This window comes from Toxotes jaculatrix, chromosome 14, assembly GCF_017976425.1.
Source record: "Toxotes jaculatrix isolate fToxJac2 chromosome 14, fToxJac2.pri, whole genome shotgun sequence".
Taxonomy (NCBI): Eukaryota; Metazoa; Chordata; class Actinopteri; family Toxotidae; genus Toxotes; species Toxotes jaculatrix.
Window position 1 is genome coordinate 7,645,944 of NC_054407.1, and position 20,606 is coordinate 7,666,549.

The 20,606-nt window shown below is 40.7% G+C and overlaps 1 protein-coding gene across 4 annotated transcripts in view; it reads right to left on the minus strand.

Annotated features, from left to right (window-relative positions):
- Positions 1-12,106: 12,106 nt before the first annotated feature.
- Positions 12,107-20,606, minus strand: part of tnk2b (tyrosine kinase, non-receptor, 2b) — a 31,796-nt gene continuing 23,296 nt past the window's right edge. For 3 of the 4 annotated variants that reach the window (XM_041054470.1, XM_041054473.1, XM_041054471.1), the window contains exons 15-18: positions 19,245-20,480; positions 17,228-17,323; positions 16,360-16,490; positions 12,107-15,737 (exon numbers count right to left, since the gene is read on the minus strand). In XM_041054470.1, the coding sequence (XP_040910404.1) occupies positions 15,731-15,737; positions 16,360-16,490; positions 17,228-17,323; positions 19,245-20,480 (1,470 nt within the window). In that variant the 3' untranslated portion in view covers positions 12,107-15,730. The remainder of the gene's footprint in view (positions 15,738-16,359; positions 16,491-17,227; positions 17,324-19,244; positions 20,481-20,606) is intronic. The other variant, XM_041054474.1, reaches the window with a different exon arrangement.

The window sequence follows — 20,606 nt, forward strand, 5'->3', positions numbered from 1 at the left end:
CAAACTAGAGCTGCAGAATCACAATGTATGCATGGCCAAAGTCAGCAAGGCAAACCCAGCTATGATAAGCTGTTAATACTGAGTTAGAGAGTACTGAGTATTATTAATCTGCCAGTTCCAAATCAGCAAAGAGTAAAATGAGCAGCAGGAAGGTCGAGGTAAAATCCTGCATGACAAATATTACTAAAGTACATATATATATAAGCATAGACTAATATTTTATTACATGTGATATCTTTAGATACTTAATACAGAAGCATCAGTGTGTCAGCAGCATGTTACTGCTGTAGCTGCTGGAGGTGGAGGGAGTCTGAACTACTTTATATACAGTTTTATAAACAGGGACACCAGATAAATCTGAGGGGCTGTGAGATGATTAATGAGAGAGGAAAAAAAGAAAAAAACAGAAAACTGTTTTCAGTTTTTCAGAGTTTTTTTCACTAACCTTTGAGTTCTGATGAGATATTGGATCATTTGAATATTTATTGAATTGAAACTATGTGAGAAGTTTAGGCCATCACGCAAAATCTTCGTCTTAAAAGTAACTAAGAAGTGAAGCTGTCAACGTAGCTGTAAACGTAGTGGAGTGGGAGGATAAAGTACAACTACCTCAATGTAGTACTTAAGTACAGTAAATGTACTTAGTTGCCTACCACCACTGAGAGATAATTTCACTATATGAGAAACATTTTACTAACAACTGCACACAGAAGTCAGGCTCAAACACTAACAGATGAGCTTCGGGCTCAGATTCATAGGAGTGCAGGGAGAGACCAACAACTATTAATAATCAGAATCCGAAAAACTTTAATGAGCCCTGCAGGAAAATAGCTTTGTTACAACTACCCAACACTCAGAGTAAAAAGTAATAACTATGATAACAAAAAAAAAAAAAAAAATAGTAGTGATTATAATAAATACAGATTGAGTGAATAGAAAAATATGCAAATGTGCAAAAAGTAAAAAGTTCCAGACGTTTAATGAGCTAAACCTAATCACAGTATGGACATAAGTGCAAAATAGAAACATGCAAACAGACAGTAATGGGTTTACCAACATACCAAGTTTTCTCCCAAAGCAGAGCTTTAGTCCTAAACAGATGATGTAACTGAAAGACAGTATCCTGGTAAAAACAATTTCATGCAGCAGCTATTTGGCTTCCTAAAAGTCCCCCTGAGGATCAGTTGAGCTTATTGGTGCCACGGTCAATATTCTTGTAGATAGTGGAGCAACTCTTTCAGCAGTTAAAGCTAATGAGCAAGTATGTACACCAACTTCTGGCTTCATTACTGCTGTAAAAGTCTCAGCGATTTCTGTTTCAGAGCCAACATAAAAATCTACTGTATCAGTGAAAGGTTCAGAGGTTATCACTGAGAAAAGCCCAGACAATCTGATGGGTCAGAATCATTAATCAGGCTATGTCTTATCATTCACTGTACTCCAGATACCATTTCTCATGACAGAGCCTTATACACAGTTCAATTTCTACAATCCACCATTTCCTGTTTGTTCTGCTGAACATTTCCAAACTTTGACATGTTAAATACTTTCAGTGTGTCAGACATTCAACTAAAACGTTGCTAAAACGTCACTAGAATGTGGATCACTGGTGTCTGCTATGTTGTACGGCAGCATTTAATCCTTCAGATGAATACAAGCAATTAGCTTATGCATTTGTAAATACCTAACAGTGATTTAAGTGTGAACAAAAATCAAACAAATCTTGTATATAAACATTATAAATGTTGACACGATGTCAATCACTGAGAGAAGCTGTAGCAGACTCTTTCTCATACACACACACAAAAATACATACACACACACCCACACACAGAGCTGATAACAAGCCGAGGAGATGACCTTTACATCTAAGTGGAAAACTTTTACTGCCACAAAGCCCCTCTGTAACTGCAGCCACCTCCTCTTTCAGTGCAGTATGGACCCTTTTGTATTTTTCTGAAGTTCCAGGCTTTTAATGTGCTAAACCTAAGAATCACGTCTGCTCTGCGTCACAGACTGACACCCAAAAAATTTAAATTTACATTTAAATTTTAACAATATGCTTGGGAAACTCAGTGGGCTTTGTCAAGGGTGCGCAGCAGCTGTAAAACATTTGTAGTTGCCAGAAGGAAGCACCGTCCTACAATATACTGATGACCTGTTTATAGCTTCTCCACTGTTCTCCATAGACAGCATCCCTTTTCACCTGAGAGTGAAACTCTTGAATCAACCTTTTCATCAATCAATTAGTTGCCATAGTTGCCATCATTATTGAGAAATTTTGACTGTGTTGTTCATGTTCTCCATTCAGTGTTGCAGATTTTGAACCTCTCTACAAATCAGTCAATGGCGACAGCCCTTGTTGCTCAGGCTGCAAGGTGATCATTCTTTCCTGTCCCACCATTTCTTTGAAGCACTCGCTTTCATTCAGTCATCCTTCTTCCTTTGACCGATGAAGAAATTGAGCATTATTGTATTGCTGCTGTTGAGACAAGCACGTCTCAAAGGCCAGACTTGTTGCCAATACCAATTTCTTCCATGATTCTCTACACTGACGGTTCAGCTTGTAGACCTTCTGATAACAACCTTGCTTGCTGTGTAGTACTGAATGACTGCGATAGGCATCAATTTAAATCTCAGACAAATGTGACTAAGAAGTGTAGTTGATAACATATGATCATATCCTGAAATTATGTTACACAAGAGATAAGGATTTTTGTTTTGTTTATGAAATTTTGCACTGAGTCATGGTGGTTTTAAAAGAAATTACAAAAAAAAACAAAACAAAAAAAATACTTTTCAGATTGGAACAGAACAAAACTGTTCAGTGTCGGATCTAGTTGTGGGCACTGCTCGCAGTTGTTGAGAAAGCAGGATATATTAACCTGTCTGGGGGAATAGAGCAACTAAACGTGTTAAGGACTTGTCAGTGAAACTAGGGAAATGTCTTTGGGAAAAAAAACAGCAGTAGAAATCTGTGTGAAAAAGGAGGAGGAGGATAAATGAAAAGAATCATTCACAGCTGTTTGCACCAGGCCTCACACAAATCTGACATGTCAGCAAACTAGGACAAAGGACAGCACAGTAAAGCATGACTATTCGGAACCGCCGTCAGATCCCTTTGTAAATATGCAAAAAAAAGATTTTGTTCATATACCAAATTGTCAGGGTTAGAAATATGTGTTGGTAGTTGTAAATGTGTTCTCCAAATGGGTACAAACATTCAAAGTGCAATGCAACTACAGGACTAAATCTCATGTCCATAGGGGCAGGACCTCCTTTGACATCCCACAAGTCTCCTGACACTTCCTGCTGCAGCTCACAAAATTTCCATCACACACGTGGCGAGCTTGAAGGGAGAGTTTGACAGGTGCAGCAACAGTTATGAATAACTGTATGAAAGGTGTCACCAATGAAGTCAACAGGAGTGATTCAGACATACGGTCAGGTACAGGAGTGTCTTTGTGCTCCAGGGCAGTGTGATGGCCCGTTTGGCAGGTACCTCCACTGATTATTTTGCCGTGTAGGCGAAATTGTAGAAGTTGAGGGGCAGGTGTGTGACACCTTTCAGACCGCAGAGTGTTTAACTGAGGTCAGCTCGATTGGCCTCCAGCCATTCAACTGAACAGAAGCTTGTGGACAGGAGAGAAAGGAGATGCTGCTTGGTGTTGTGTCTGAGGCCCTCAGCGGTCCTGCTGTTGTGCTGTTGAAGGAGTTCCTGTCTTGATTTCTTCTTTCTCAGTGAGGATGAGGGTGAAGTGAAGGCAGCTGTCAGTGGAGGACTATTGTATAAAATGCTTGCCGCACATTTCCTTGGAGGACAGAGAACCCAGAGAGTGACTGTGCAGGAATGTGAAGCCCACTTGCTTTGCACTTTTCAAGCTTTTCAGTTTCCTCTGGGGTCCACATCAGTTTGGCTTGATTGAAATTCTGACATCAGGATCTGAATAACTGCCTGGTCAGAACTGCTTCAGGCAAGTTGTAGCCTTAATTTAGCAAAATACCGAAAACGAAGATTGAATATTTTGTCCTCACGGGCAAGAAAGGTAACCAGTTCCAGCACAAATCCGCGAGAATGAAGATTGCAGAGTTGGATGTGGCGTCGAGTTCTGCAATGTGTCCCTCTGATAAGCATCCCATTTCATCATTTATTGCCAGGGGGGTTGGATGTAGATGCCAAGTGAAATGAAGGAGTGAAATTGTCTAGGAGAGGAGACCAGTTTGCAAGCTAATGACTGCTAGTGGTTCCCTTAAATAAATAAATACATTTAAAAAAGAAAAGAAAAACACAACCCAGCAGTAGTGTAGCCAGAAATTGGCAACTTTTACAATAACATTACTTGTTAGATAACAGTACAGGCACCAGCACAAACAAACAAAAATCAGAACACCTGATGGAGGCCGTGGCCACAGCCTGGCACTCCCCGATAACCACGCACACGTGCCTGACTACATGCAGTTGGCTGATGCACCCGCGGCAGCAAGTTAGACCAACCAAACTGGCTCACCAGACACAACAACAGCATAACATCCTGGCACAGCAACCAAATAACCACATGCAGTCGCACACCTGCAGAAGCACAGCCACAGCTCCTACAGGGTCACAGAAACACAAGCATAAAATCTGTGCCCGTATACACAACAAATTAAAACAGGCAACACAGAGCAGACGGAGAACGAGAATGAATTATGAGTGAGGACTGCACTGTTTGTACTGAAATTATAGTTCATCATAGTTCATTTAGGATTCCTCTGTTTCAGGAGGAACATGAAGAAAGTTCAGTCTGTGTGTGTGTCACCACTGATGCTCTGATTTTACCGTGCTGTGTGTCATGTAGGGTGATCAGGGCCTGTAGGACACCTGTCATTCACCTTGGAAACCTCACCTCACAGCATTGTCTTGTGACTTAAGCAACGCGGTTTGTTGTGCTGTTATTTAAACTTGAGACCAAATAAGATAACAAAATTCATTCATAAGAAAATCTGAATGGCAGCACTGGTCCAAGCTAGTGAGTCACTGAGTCCAGCTAAGAAACAGTGCAGCACTGCATGCAGTTACTTTGATTTTTGGACAGATTAAACCACGGAGATACAGCATGTTAAGCTTTGGAGGTGCTAAGCTAAGCTGAACAGTTGGTGGCTGCAGCTTTATACAGACGTGAGAGGAGTATCAATCTGCTCATCTTACTGTCAGCAAGAATGTGAATAAGCATGTTTGTTTCTAAATGTTGAATTCTCCATTTAGAAAAATGATCACTGTGTCAGTGCGTGTTACTCTTGTAAAAAGGAGGACGAACTGTAAGCATAGCAGTGCTAGGGTTAGGATGTGTGTGTGTGTGTGTGTGTGTGTGTGTGTGTGTGTGTGTGTGTGTGTGTGTGTGTTGTTTAAAGATGACAGGGGAGAGGAGTGATGAGGGAAAGAAGTGTATCTATGAAAGTTTAAAGATGAAAGCGGCAGAGGGAACAGGGATGAGGGAGTCTTTCACAGCATTTGTTACTTTCTCCACACACACACAGTCAGTCTCCACACAAATCAGTTTGCTCACCTGCCTCTGCTAGCAGGCAGTGCTGAATGCAGCCAACAAACACTGGAATACAAATCATGTTTAAATGTTTTAACATCAGTGATCCAGTGTGATTTATAACCCAGGGAATGGTGAGAGTTGTGAACATGAACCATTTTCATTTTCATTTTCACTTCAAGCAACCCCTGTCCCATACAAGTAGTCGTGTGATTATAAATGTAAAAATATTCGTTATAGCCACTTTAAATGTTTTAAATGTAATTTTACTTGTGTTAAAATATGACATAAAGCACCTTTAGAAGTCATCAGTACATTTGGAAGGTGGAAAGCATGAAAAGTTTAAACTGGTGTTAATTGGACGAGTGGACCGCAAGCTGGCTCTAGGGGAATAAACCTGGACGGGGTCTACCTGGGTCTCTTCACACCAGGTGAACACTAAGAGAGCAGAAGCCAAACAGCAGCTCCACTGTAAGTGCAGAAAAGAAACCCAGAGGAGGACAGCCAGAGGCTGAGATGAGAGAACCTAAACACGGAGAGACTCGACTCGCACGCAGGAGCTCAAAGTTTGTCTCCCACTGTCTTCCTAGAAATTATTGTGTTTGTGCTGCAGTCATGAGCTACTGTAGCTCCATATACCTGTATGTGCTGCTTCACCACTCACCTCGAGGTTTAAAATCCCTGAGGTTTAAAGTCATTACTTGGTGCTAATGGAAAGAATAAAGACTTATTTTCCTTATTGCCCTGTAGGAGCAGTAAAGTCTTATTTTACTTTTCTGTCACTCACCCAATATTGCCATTGTGTGGTTATATCTCTAAGGTTTTTGTCAACACATGAATGACAACTTTGATTTGGTCAGCACAATCCATCTCTGTCTTCAGAAATAGCTTGAAGACCTTTATTCATCCAAGAGTACCTGCTCACCTAGTATTTTCTTTTGTGCTTCATTCACCTGCAGTCTTGTGACACACGCGTCAGGTAGAACGTGAAACGTGAGTATTACGGCTCTTATTCTGAAGTCTTCTCCTTCATCTGCTGTAGCTTGGATTATACCTCTTTCGTACGTGGCTTTGGATAGAAGCCAAATGGATAAATGTTTATTTAGGTTCAGTTGACACAGGTTTGTCAGCTATTGACCTCCTCCTCTTCCTGTTCCCCCTCTCATACTGTAACGTCTTTCCATTTCCCTCCTTGCTGTTCCAATTCCGACACTCCTTCACCACCTCAATTCCTCAGGTTTTGAAAGAAAAAAAAACAGCTCCTATCTTCTTCTCCAATCCTTTTTTCTCCAATCCCTCAATACCGTCTCCTCCAAACACTCTATCTTCACTCCTCTTATCTCTCTACCCCTCCTCCTCCGCCCATTTCCACTTCAGTTTCTTGAATATGACATACTTTTAAGTGATGTGCAGCTTTTTTTCTTGCCCTGACAAAAATGGCAGTGCTATTACTACTATTTTTTTGTCTCCTTTATTTACCATTCACATGTCTTAACTAATGACAACCTTTTTGCAATTAGGGAAATAGTTTTTCTTCATTTTATTTAAATCAGGTCTCGAGCATCCATAAATGTGCTTTTGATGTCCCTGTTAACTGACAGACACCACGCCACCACTGTCACTAAAACATTTTCTCTGAAGTGAGTGTGCTCCTCTGGTTATTTGTCTGTCAAAAATGAAAGTATGATCATATATAATGGAGCCTTGCACATTTTACACGTGCACATGTTCTGTACATTATGTCTAGGTATGCACGTGTATCAGCACTTCCCATAAATCCAATTACATCCATGAGTGGAGGCCAGCGGAGGGAACATGCACATAATGTACCAATATAACAGTCATTCATAAGCCCAATAACAGCCCAGCTCTTTAAACATTTCACAGCTGATGTTCACATGTTCATGTCTCATTATGTCCAATGATAGGACACGCTCCACAGCGGCTTGGCATATATGATTTCATCTTGTAATGTTTTAAGGCCTTTTGGGGGATTAAACTCCACATAAGATAATATTATGGGTCACAAGGAAACAAGTAATGAATAGTTTGACAATAGCAGTAAAGCTTAGATAATTCTATAATAACCTACAAGCGCAGGGGGACATTGGACAAAAGGCTACCTTTAACCACAAGCACAATGATTAATTGATGTTTTCTGGGTGGAGGTTCATTATTGTGTCCACACTCTCATTGACAAAGCATACTCCACCTCCCCATGCCTCGCTCAGCTACCCAAGCGGTCACATGTAAGTAGACAATAGTGTGTCCCCTCCCTGCACATCATTGATCAGTCGATCTAAGGACTGAACACGTTGTACTGTACTTTTCCTGTATTGTTGAAGAACCACAGAGGAGAACAAATGACCAGAGTCATGTCAGGAAGACATGAAGAGGAACAATGGAACCTGAAGAGTTTATCACTTTCTACAATGCAGTGCTTTGTGTTCTTAAAGCTACACTAATCAATATATTTTATTTTATTTTAACAATGGTTCAGATGACTGTGCGTGATGTGAGAGGGTTCACTGTGATGCACTCAATTCCAGTCACTTTGATTGAGAACCTTCCCGTAATTACACCCCATATATTCTGTTTCACTCAGTAATAAGTCATATTTCCCAAGACAAGTACTCTCCAGCTGCCATACTGCACTGTAAGGAGTGGAAATTACAAATCGTTTTACTTATTTAAATCATTTTGATCAGCTCAGTGAGCAACCGAATCACTGCTCATAATACTGTTCAAACTGTGGCACTGAGCTCAGTACAGGACTAGGCCCATTAAAGGGCCTGTTTGTAAGGTTAACATCTCAGCATCTCACTTCTAATCTGCAACAGCATAATCACGTCATGGCTGTTTTTGTGACTTTCGGGGTCTTTGCTGGAGGCAGCTGCCTGCATCATGGCTAAGTTAATAATGCTTTCACAAAAATCACATAATGCCACTTTAAACTCTCCATAATTCAGCTGAGATTGTTTTATAAAACCCTCTCGTCCAAATTAGTTATTTAAAATAAACTGTTTAAAAACTAAATAAGCATATCGCTATTCATTCGTTTTAAGCTCATCGCCCTGCCCTAACTGTGTGCAGATTAATTACATGGAAACAGCGCTGCCGCTACGTACACAAGGGGTGCGTGGGGCACCAAAACAGCCTAATTATCATCAATCATAATAATCATAATGATGGATTATTTAAATTTAAGATGAACCACAAATACAATAGGCACCATTAGATAAACAGGCAATACAAGACAATATACATAATTGCTCGAAGTAATAAAATGAAACGTGGTGCCCCCCCCCGTTCATCTCCCTGTGGTTTGCGCCTGCCGTGAAGCATGATGGTACGTCTGCTGCCACAATTTTGGAAAGAATGCCCCCAAAAAGGCAACAGAAGTCAGAGGAAGAGAAGAAAGAGGAACTGTGGGATGACACTCATGCATCACTTGCAGGTATGTTTACAAATTTTATAAAGTACTGGAGAATCTGCTTAAAAAATGTAGTCTGCTCATTCAGGAAATCTCTAGAGCCACAAATGTACTGTGCTGGTACTATACTGTTCTTGTTGCTCTTGTTATTGCAGCAGCTGTAGTTGTAGTAATAGTAGAGTTTCACAAAAGAGTACGTCACTAGATAAACACCTGCTCTATTAGAGCTCCTTACCTCTGTAAATAGTTGTTACTGTATGCGGTTACATATTTATGTTATTTGGTTTCTGTTTCTCAGATGTTTTTATAGTAGCAGTTTAGAAAAAAGTGAAATACTGTTTTTTCATAACAAACTTTGTTTGCATTTTAAATTGATGTAACGTGGATTATTTTTTATTTACATCAAGGAATTTAATGTCTTGATTAAGTTGTAAGCCATAAATCATGTTTTCATTTCCTGTAGGAATATAAACATAAAATGCAGAGTTTAGCTAATCATATCAGGTTTGGATAATAATAAGCATAATTGTTTGACTAATGTATTTATAAGATTTGTTCCAGCGTGTTTGAATGTGTTTAAAGCATATTTAAACACATTGATTTGCTAATTGATTTGCCTTGTATTTCTAAATTAATGCAGGGTCAGTGCTGAAATTCATGCACAGAGGAACTCAGGACCAAGAGGAAGATACTGATCATCAACCATGTGCTCGCAGCTCAGTTACATAAGATACAGCACACACCACCTGTAGATCTGTATGTTGTTACTGCTGTTTTTTTGTTTGTTTCTTTTTTTATATTCAATGATATTCAAAATAAATGTGTTTGGTTTAAAGTTTATAGTACTTCCAAATATTTTTTGCATGTGTGTATTGGCACTTAGGTCACCCAGCAGTGGTCCTGCATGGAAGTAACTTTACCTCAAATTATTTATACTAGATAGAAGTATTAAAGCAGAACAAAGGTTTTAAACAATGTGGAGAAAAAGAAAACATGGAAAAGACATGAAATGAGATTCGTGTGTGCGTACCACAACACCGTGCCCTCTCAGACCATCCACCCATCCTTCCCTCTCTTTTTAGGCTCTTTTCCTCTCCTCATAAGTCTCTCCCGTGCATCTCCCTTCCCCCTGTCACCCTGTCATCGCCCTGTCTCTCTCCGCTCCTCAGCCAGACGATCCATTACACACTGAAGGTCTGCGCCTGTGCTGTAGCTCCGAGCTAAGGTTTCAACTCAGAACAACAAAGGAGATGGCGAGGACGGAAAAAGACAGTTGGAGAAAAATATACCGCCCTTAAAAAAAAAAAAATAGATGAAAGAAAAACTGAAAAAAGAGCAAAGAGAGATATTGAGATGGTATTCTATAAAGCAAACTGTAGACACACACACACAGTGTATATAAATACATATGCCGGAGGATTTCTTTTCCAGACGGCACAAGGTACACTCTTATCTGCTCCTCTGCTCTTTCTTGGCGGCTCTCCTCCTGCTTTTGCTTTGTCTCTGTTCCCTCTTTATTTACCCTCCGCTCTTTGGTGAAAACCACAGTAATTTCTCTGGGGATTCCTGTGAGCCCACAACTCTAGTGCCCAAAACAACTGGAACAACAGACATTAATAATTTGCCCAGGGACTGAGTAATGATACTGCACACACACACACACGCACCACTAAGATGAATGGAGGGTCTACTGGGTCTCTCAGTATTAACAAGAAGTTCCTCAAGTCTAAGAGTAAAGCAGGATGTGTGTGTAAAAAAACAAGAACGATGGTGAATGGAGAGGGAGGGAAGAAAAAAAAAAGAATAATGTATTTGTGTGACCGTAGGTTCAGCAGTTCCTCTGGCTTTGCCATATTTTAAAATTTCGACCACGCCATTCAGCACTCCGCCTTGTTGTTCAGTTTTATTCAGCAATAAAGTTTTATGTTTTCATTGACCTACAGATATTTTTCATCATTAGGATTCCAGCCGTTTCATCAATAAACAAATGAGTCTGGGATGTGCTCATTTACGCCCTAACACATCAGAAACAACTCATGAATTATGAGCATAAAGCGCCGGGTGTTAACAATGGACAATATGAATACACAATATGAAGGTCAATTGATATGTGTGCTGAGGGGATCAATGCGGTGGACACATGCAAGGTCTGGGCTTTATTTTCTCACAGGGATCAGGCTTCGCGTTGTTGGGACGTCGATGATCACAAACACAAACACAGCCTCATTGATTCAGATTGATCTGTCACATCACACTAAGCACATGAGAGCTGGTGAATGCCGAGCTGCACAGCTGCTTACTTATAAAGTTTCATGGTTTATTATTTGGTTTATAAAATGTATTAAAAAAAAATAAATAAAAAATACTAATCACAAATTCCCAGAGACCAAGGCGACATCTTTAAATTCCATGTTGTGTCTGAACAGCAGTTCAAACAGTGGGAAACATTAACATAGAAAAACAGCAAATCCTGGTTCTAGAGGCTGAAATCACTGAATGTTTTAGTCACGCTGTAACTCTTGAGAAGGCAGTGTTGACATTCATTTTCTCACAGGAATGAATGTATTTATGTATTTTACTTAATGTATTTTAAGGAATTCATTTTTCATCTAGCGCCATCTAGGTCCAAATTGTAATTTGGTTTTTGGTAATTGTTTTGGTACCTGCAAATCTAATGACATACCCATCAGCACCAGCTGTGTTCTGCGTCCTAATAATGTTTGCATGTTGAGACAGTAATCTGAGATGGTGACCATACTAAACATTATACTTTACCTACTACAGATCAGCAGATCAACATTGTCATTGTGTTAGCATTTAGCTCAAAACAACGCTAAGCTCACAGATCCATGGCTAGTCCTGAGTCAAATCAATGAGCAAATTCATTAAAATGGTTATTGATTCATTTCCTAGTGATTGACTGATCTATTAATTGACTAGTGGTTTCCGGACTTTAAACATAGATTTGAGGAGTGTAACAAAACCAGATGAGCATTTTAGAAACAGAGATTTCCATTCTACAGCATTAGTGTCCATTTAAATACTTTAAGGTTCATTAATTCAGTATTTGTCTCATATTAGTAATTAGCTGTTATGCATCTCAGGAACGTGTGGAACATTCAGTATTAAAAACAAATTCCAGCGTGATGCCCCATTCAGGCAGCACTAACAAACATAACTAAGGCGACTGAAAAAAAGATTTGTCAACAGAAGAAAAGAGGTAAAAAATAATTAACTCTTTAATAAAAAATACATTTATAAATTCGGCAGCATGAACTTCTCTTGAACATTTCCATTAACCCAGGAGAAGAGAAACAATGAAAACCAGCTGTACAGGAGGCATTTAAAATAAAACCACATCCTGGGAAGCAAACACATACAAATGAGGAAAAAATGGCAAGTTGGTTTGAAGGAAAAACAGCAAAAAAAAACAAAAAAACAATATAAATGACTTTAAAATAGCAGACAGTTTCTGAAGAAACTTATCTGGCAAACAGAACTGAACAGTTTTTCTAAGATCAGTGTCAACACCACAACAGGACAATGTTGCTTTGGGTTGTTGATAACACCACAAGGTTCAGTCCTTCTAATACAACTACAGCAGCTTGGTATAAAGACAAACAACACATGGACAGGCTGCGGAGACAGCCCTCACATCAAGCTGTCCTTATGCACTGGTTTACAGTCAGCCTTACCACAACACATACCAGAGGGAAAATGGCAAACCTGACTGGATCAGTGTTAAAGGCCAGCCTCATTCTACCCTGGGGAGGAAAACTGAGTCACCAAACACTTTATACTGAAAACGGCGTTTCATGTGCATTTAATTATCAGGATACGTGATGACAGAGATGAAAGCTCGGTGGTATTTTCATGACTGGATGGCACCAATGGATGGACAGACTGGGGAGGTCACAGGTTCTACAGCAGCCTTATTGCACACAGGAGAAAGCTTTGACTGGAGCTTGTTTTCTAAAATCAGTCCTGTACATCCTTTACAATTTTTTTTTAAAGCCTCTTAATGCACTCAGGCAGACAGCAGGCTTGATGTGCCTCCATATTAGCTTTTTTCTGAGGCCATTTGAAGTTTCTGCCCAAACAGATTGTGCTCAAACATGTTGCATACTGGAGGTTTTTGTGGACATATGGAGTGTTTGGAACAAAGCCAGGGCATACATGTGGACATGGATATTTATATTGTAATTAAATAGATGGGTACCAGTTGGCAAAAAAGGGTCTTTTTTCTCACTATAGAGAGAAGCAAGGATCATGAGGTTGATTTGGTTGATCACATAACAGTGAAGTCAAAGCATGTGGAATGCCTTTTATTGCCCTTTCTGTCAGTAGAGTCCTCGAATACTGAGTGCATCTGAAATAAAATGCAGGACAGGCCCGAAAGTTTTCTGTGTTGACTAAGTTTTAAACCATCGGTTGCTCAGGGCTCTACTGTGACAATACAGTCAGAAAATTGTATTGTCGCGTCCAGCTGTGAGTTCAGCTGTGAGTTACCCAGAGCAGACACGTCCTAGAAGTTTTAAATTATTGCCCCTAAAGCTGCTGACCAAAATATCACAGTTGTGGTTTTAATTGATGATTATGGGACAGGATCTGTGCCTTGGGGTAAATTTCACTACGTTGCTGTTATTAGCTGCCAACGTAGTCTGGGTGCGTGCAGAAAATACCAAGCTGGCAGGAGTTTTCAGCTGATGCACAGGAGTTGTGTGTGGCCAAAGTGCTTAGAGGGATGGAATAAGGAAAGAGTATATCTGGGGTGGGGGAAGTTTCCACTGACTGGGTGGCCTTTCTTTTTTCTTTTTTGAGCCACATTTGACAATAGTCATAGATCAGGTGCTGGTGGCACAAAGATATTTTAGACAGGTCTGATGTTTTAGGCTAGTCTTAATTTAGTTCTTAGGTTAGCCTAATGCATTTTAGACTGTTTAACAAAAATATGTTGTGGATAAGAAGGGAAAGAGTTTTTGCAGACCACAGGTAACATGTTGGAAACATACAGCAGTGACAATGTTGTTTTCATTTGCCCAGGGAAACTACCCTGAGTCTGACTGACGAGCCACTAGAAGCCATCAAGATATAAAGAAACCACAGCAGCTCAGCTCTGCCACAGCTCCGCACTGCAGCGAGCTATTATTCTGTAGGGGGGTTTTCGTATAGTTACATTCCTTGTTGAATTTGCCAAGTGAAATGTCCTTGTAAACTTTGAATTCTTTCAGAAAGCAAACATTTTTTGTTGGAGTGAAAGGAGCTGACTGGTTTGACAGAGCTGCTCTTGTCTTTCGGTTTGAAAAAGGCCTTAATTTACCCAGACTTCATGGCAAATGAATCCCATCTTAGATGGTCAAGAACTAGACAGCTTTGTGTAATAGATGAATTTAGATGATTTCTGTCTGAAGTCTGGCTATTACTTTGATTTGTGCTACAGTCACAAGTTCATCCCTGTGAAACGAGCCCCAGTATTTAACTTAAGGAGACACGCAGCATTATTTTTTTTTAATGGCCTGCCTATTAATGGGTATAACAGTCTTCTCTTGTCCCTAAGCACTGTGTTGAAAATATATTAAAATTATTATTTTGCTCACAAATACATAAATGTCTCTTTAAAGGGTGTACTGTTTATACTCTTTATGTATAAATTAGACAGTTTTGTAGGTCTTTAAAAGCAATGAGCAAACTGCTTCTCTTACCATTAATTCTATTGATCCAGGTCAACACTGGACTGGTTTGACCTTTGACTCTCAGCACAGAGTGTGCAGCTCTGTGCCGATACTAACGTCCCTCACTAGACTACAAAATGCTCATTTTTCCTGGACTCCACAGGCATTCAGCAGCAGACAATCTTCATAACAAAATCCCCACACCTCTTAAAAACAGCCTGGAAAGCCAGTTAAACATTAGCTTTGTATTTTGTTGTGCATGGATATTGTGGAGATACAATATGATTTTAAACTGCTTTTGAAAAGTACTGCTACAAGTGGCACGGCATATCCTACAGCTGCAACACAGGGAGTCAACCTTTAATGACCTACATGTACATACACGCACTGTACAGTATTTAGGTTCAGCTCTGACAGTGATCAGTAAATGAGATACCAATTTTCAGTCAAACTGTACAAGTTTTTTAGGATATTCCAACATTTTTTTAGAAAGTGCTACTGCGTATATTGTGCTAGTCATCTCAATCCAGCCTCTTCAGATTCACTCCCAGCCTGACTGTTTAATGACAATCACAACAAAAAAGAAAGGAATATCTCTCTGCAGTTGGTCAACAGTGTAATCATGGCAGTGAAGATAGCTGTAAGAGGATCAGACAGTATGGTAGCACCCAGAATCTGTGGTGGATCTGTGTGGGCTGAGCCGATGGTCCAGAACATACAGGCGGAGTCTTTTTTTGCCTTTTAACAACTTTGATAAGATGGTGGATGGAAGTCTACAGTTTCTTAAAAAGTGCAACAATGACATATCTTTCAGACCAAAGTCAAAACATGACCCAAAGTATTCTTCTTCTTTTTTTTTTTTTGCCCCCAGGCTAAATATTCCTGTATCCATATTAAGTATGAATGGAGCCATAATGAAGTTTGGTATTTTGTGCTAGTTCAGTGAGAAATGTGCTTGATTCTTCCGTACTCAAATAACAGTGTTCTGATTGGAGGTGTGACTGAAGCATCAGGCAGAAAAGGTCAAGAGCTGATTCACCTCCTCTGATGATGTTTTACTGGGGATGAAGTTCCAATCACAGCTCAGCAGCTTGAGATTTCTGTCACCGTCTGCAAATATAAAGGAGAATTAAATTAGATTGAAAATATCACGAGATGAAAGACTAAATCCTCCTAAATTAAATTCAACGATATTAACATTGATTTGCAACAGCGACTTCTGAGATGAGATACTCATTAGATTGTTCAAGTATTAAAAATAATTTCCATAATATATATTTTCCAATACAACAGTTCAAGAAAGCAGAAAACTTTCTCAGTCTAGCAGCCAAATATGAGCCTTAGCCTCATTAACAGAGCACTCCAGTGTTCTCGTTGCATCACGCTGCTGCCTGTCTGCCTGCTGTACGTGTCTGCTTCTTGAGCAGCTTGCAGTAATATTACATACTTGGAGGAGGGAAGATAACCTGCAGTTAAGACCAGTTAGGAGGCAGATTTTAATGGTTTTCTTTTCCAAAGACAGATGTGACAAATCTGATCTCATGCCGGCAGATTCAAGATTAAATATCTGGACCAAGTTTTAAATGTAGGTGATTAGAGCTGCTCTACGTGTTACATGAAGTGACAAATCTAAATTATTACATCAAATGGTGGATGGTCACTTCTGGCCAGTAAGAGGACAGTACAGTCCATTAAAAGTTATAGCTGTGTGGGAAGTTATGGCCTGCTGTACCTCTGCCTTGTTGTGGATCCATAGTTATCTAACATCTGAGTGCTGGCCACCTCCAGGTTCCAGTCACACATCTCCAGCAGCTTTAGACACTCTGACCTGCTCCTCAGACCCAAACAGAACAACTGCTCCACCTGCAGAGACAAAGAAACATCAAACAATTGTACAAAGAAGCCTGGAGTCAGGGAGGGAGAGGGAATGAGATGGGACAGTACAGAGGGGTCACTAAGTCAGGTGCTGTATAGGAGAGAATTATAAACATATTTTTTTTCTTTACTCCTTCATGTGGGTGTTATTGCAGCAGTAGGAATATTGTAAAATGATTTAAGTCTTTTTACAAACTCTGTGTCTTTGTTCAAACGCACTCATGGTCCTTTGATTGAAACCTCTGGATTGCTTTTTTCTTCCTCTTCTAAAATGTGCCCCCCACCCAAGTGTTCCCTTGTGCCCACTGCCATCCAAACACATCTTCCGTCCTCCCACAGCGGCCCCAGCCGCAGCCAGTTAAGAGTGTGCTGAAGACTGGCTGTGGACACGTTGGCGAGTCCATATGCTTTTTATTTACAGCCGTCTCTTTGCAGCAGTAATGACCAGAGTTTCCCTTAAGGATAAGGTTGCTGCTATCATATCCTGATGTAAAATAAAAATTACATTAAGCATTGACCTGAGATGCAGCGAACTGGATCTCTGAGGACTCTTCTGCAGCACGGCAGTGTTTACCACTGATGACTCTGGTTCCCTTTCAATAAGCGCAGTGCTGCAACATAATTATCCTCCTTCACAAGACATTTATTTTGGTAGACTGGAACCATGGAATGTTTGTGAAACCGTGCCGAGGAGAACTGGTGCAGTACTGATATGATGTTCTCACCTTTAGGTAATGCACAGCTTTCTGGATATTCCAGTTGTGGTTCTGGAGGGCAGCTTGGCACTCCTCTATTGTCACACCGTGAACTGCCTCCTGCACCTGAATCATACAACAGCAACAGTGTAAGTCTCTCCAACATCCAGCAGCTCTTGACTGTACAGTCCCCTGCCTCCGATTCCTCATCCCTGGTAATGGACCTCGGCGTTTCCTTCAGTAGAAACCTCTGCACACACCACTGTGTCTTTTCCTCATGATGAAATCATCACTATCAGCTTGACACAATACTTCACATACAGATACTTTCAAAACTGACAGTCAAGGAATAGTGTTTGGCCTTTATCAGAGCTCTTCTGCTTCACTTGAAAAAGCTATGAAGAATCCAAATGCTGAGATTTACGCATCGCTGCATTTGATTAGTTTTTTTTTTAAACACTCCTCAGTCTTCTCACAAACTGAAGTAAATTTGTTTGAGTTCTTCTAATTATGTTTATCCAAATCCACCTTAAGCTAACCATAATTTCAACAACATAACTCTGACAGTGTTCCTGAATGTGATGGAAATTTCAAGCAGTATAGTCATAGATTTTAAATATATATATTTTATTTTAATTCATCGATATTTCTTTTCTGCTTGGATGAATGTGATACATGATTGAAACCTATACTGACAATATTACCACATTACCTCCTGCTACTTCTACTACTAATGTTAAAACTGCTATCGCCAGTGAATGTCTACAGCATGTCTTTGTCTTGCATTGAACTCCTCTGCAGTAGAGTTTATATATAATCCCACTGCAACTAGTGTGCAGCCACAGATCTCAGCATCTACTACAAAATGCCAAGTGCCTGATCAATGTAGAGCCTTCGTGTTTTGCAGTGATTCTGACTCCCGTTCAATCAGGTTCAATTGGTGTCAGAATCAATTGGCCAGCAACAAAAAGAACCAATCAAACTTTGGTTCCCCGTCTTTTAAATTCAATTCTCAGCAAAAAATTTATATGCCCTTTGCCTCCAAAGAACACTGGCATATTTTAAAATAAGTTATTAGAAATTATACAGTTTTTGTGCTTTTTCATTGTGATGGTGTTTGCATGCTATCAAGTTTTGAACTCTGAGGATATTCAAATGGAACTTCCTGTTTAATTAGTGTAATTCGCTGGCTTTCATAAGTCCAGCTCCACTTTGAAAATTGTGTTTTACTGTTACACATCAATCATAATTTGGTTCTGGTAATGATTTGAAGTTGAATAGGGAGGTAATCTGTTTAATTATAACAGATATAAGCAATTAAACACTATAACTGTATGTGCAAGCAATTTCAAATTGCTCACTTCTTTTCTCTCAATGTCAGAAAGAGAAACACACACACACACACAAACAACTCCCTACAGCCTATGGCCTGAGTGAACAACCAATAAATATTACCTTCTGTTGCCCCCTTGTGTTCAGAGTACAAGTAATGTAATATACTGTACACCAGAACATACATGTTTACATGTGTTTTTTCTGTTTGTTTTGTTCAAATTAAATTTAAACTGGGTCAAGTCCAAGTTTGAATTGAGCTTGAAGTCCAGCAAACCATATATCACATTTACACAACACACTGTTACATCACATTTAAAGTCTTATTTCTTCTTGGTGCTGAGCTACTCTGAACACTGAACTGATATTTTAGCTCCTATCTGTGTGATAATAACTAAATCTCATAATAATGGAACCACACATTCTCTCACTAATGATAGAGAACCGTGCTGAGGGACGTGCTTTTTTATCTAAATTACAAAAAGTAATCAAAGTAGCATTAAGGAAGACTTCAGGTCAACTATATATTACAGATAAACTTTCACACTGCAGGGATTTGACATTTATCAGAAGAGGAGAGGAAGTGAGCAAGCTCTGCACTAACCTAACACTAAGCAATAACCTATACCTCTCAGCACATGATTTAAATCATAAAATGATACACACATTTCAATAGAGAAGCTGCAAAAGGCAATCCCAGTAAATATGATCTTACCATTTTGACCTTGTCCGCTGAGTTTCCTCCTCCATCTGCCCTGGTGCAAGAAACAGTGACCACCGGTGCTGTCAGCCCGTCTGAACAGACACGAGGGAGACTAACTGATGTCTTCATCGCTGACCGTGGTCCACCCAGACTGCTGTTATTGTTGGAGGAGAAATTAGCCTTCAGCTCACCTTGCTGGACGAGGCCCTGTCCCTGGGCATGTCCCTGGACAGTCTGGCCGCTGACCACCATGGGTCTGACGGTGGCGGTGTTAGCTTGTCGTATATGCCTCTCATCCACACCACTGGCTGGAAGGCTCTCTGCCTCCCTGAAGAAGCGGTCGTATCGGTCAAGGTACGGCGGTCTCTCCGGCAGAAGGTAATAGTGGGTGTTACTGACTTTACGTCCATCACGTACAATGGGGAGGATACAGGGGCCCTTACTGGCGGGGTCCTTCCCCTGTGCCTGGATCACTTTGGGTGCAGCATATTTAGGATCTGAGGCAAAGCTGTGTGTGGTAGGCATGAGTTTACCTGGAGAGGTGGAGAGGTAGGAGCCGTAGCTGTGTGTGAGGGGGCAGGAGGTAAGGGGGGCCTGCATGGTGGTGGGGCTGACAGAGTAGACTCTCTGCTGGGGAGAGCCCACTACCAGGCCCATGGGGCTAGGAGTCCTGGAGCCTGGCTGGGACAAAGGGTCCCTTGGAGGGATCTGAGGTGGTCGGTTCTGGTCTGGGCCTGAAGAGTCCTCTGTGGTGTCTGCAGGCGTTGGGGACAGAGAGAGATCTCTTGACCAGCGAGCAGATGTGTAATCGCCCCTTTTTATAGGGCGAGGGGGGATGGGGACACGTGGGGGGATCTGGGGTTTGTCTTCACTGGAGGAGAGGACAATCTGCTGGTGTCCCTCCTTGATCTGAAGGATCTGAGGAGTCTGGGGGAATGAAACTGAGGTCTGGGATGGCGAAGTTGACTGAGCAGCGCCTCCTGTTGGTACGTTGAGTCTCCTCATGCACTCCTGCTGGAGTTCTTGGAAGATTTCTGCAGACTGAGAGAAAGACGAGGACAGGCCCTGGCTCTGCTTGCAGGGGAGAAAGAGGTTATCCTCCAGACCTGATCTTTCTGTACCCCTGGGGACAAGAACCTCAGTCTGCACCTTCTGTCCAGAGGCGAAAGCTTCGTCAGCCTCTTCTGGCTTATGGACATCACTTTGCTCCTCTTCATGCTGCTGCTCTGAGCTGTTGATGGAACTCACCTTTGTGAGGAAGAGAGATTTTTTGATTATTATTTCTCAAAATAGTCTAAACAGTTTCCAACTTCAGTACATTGCACTTTGAAACCAGGAGATAACAGAACAGGAGATAAACCTTCACATTTCCAT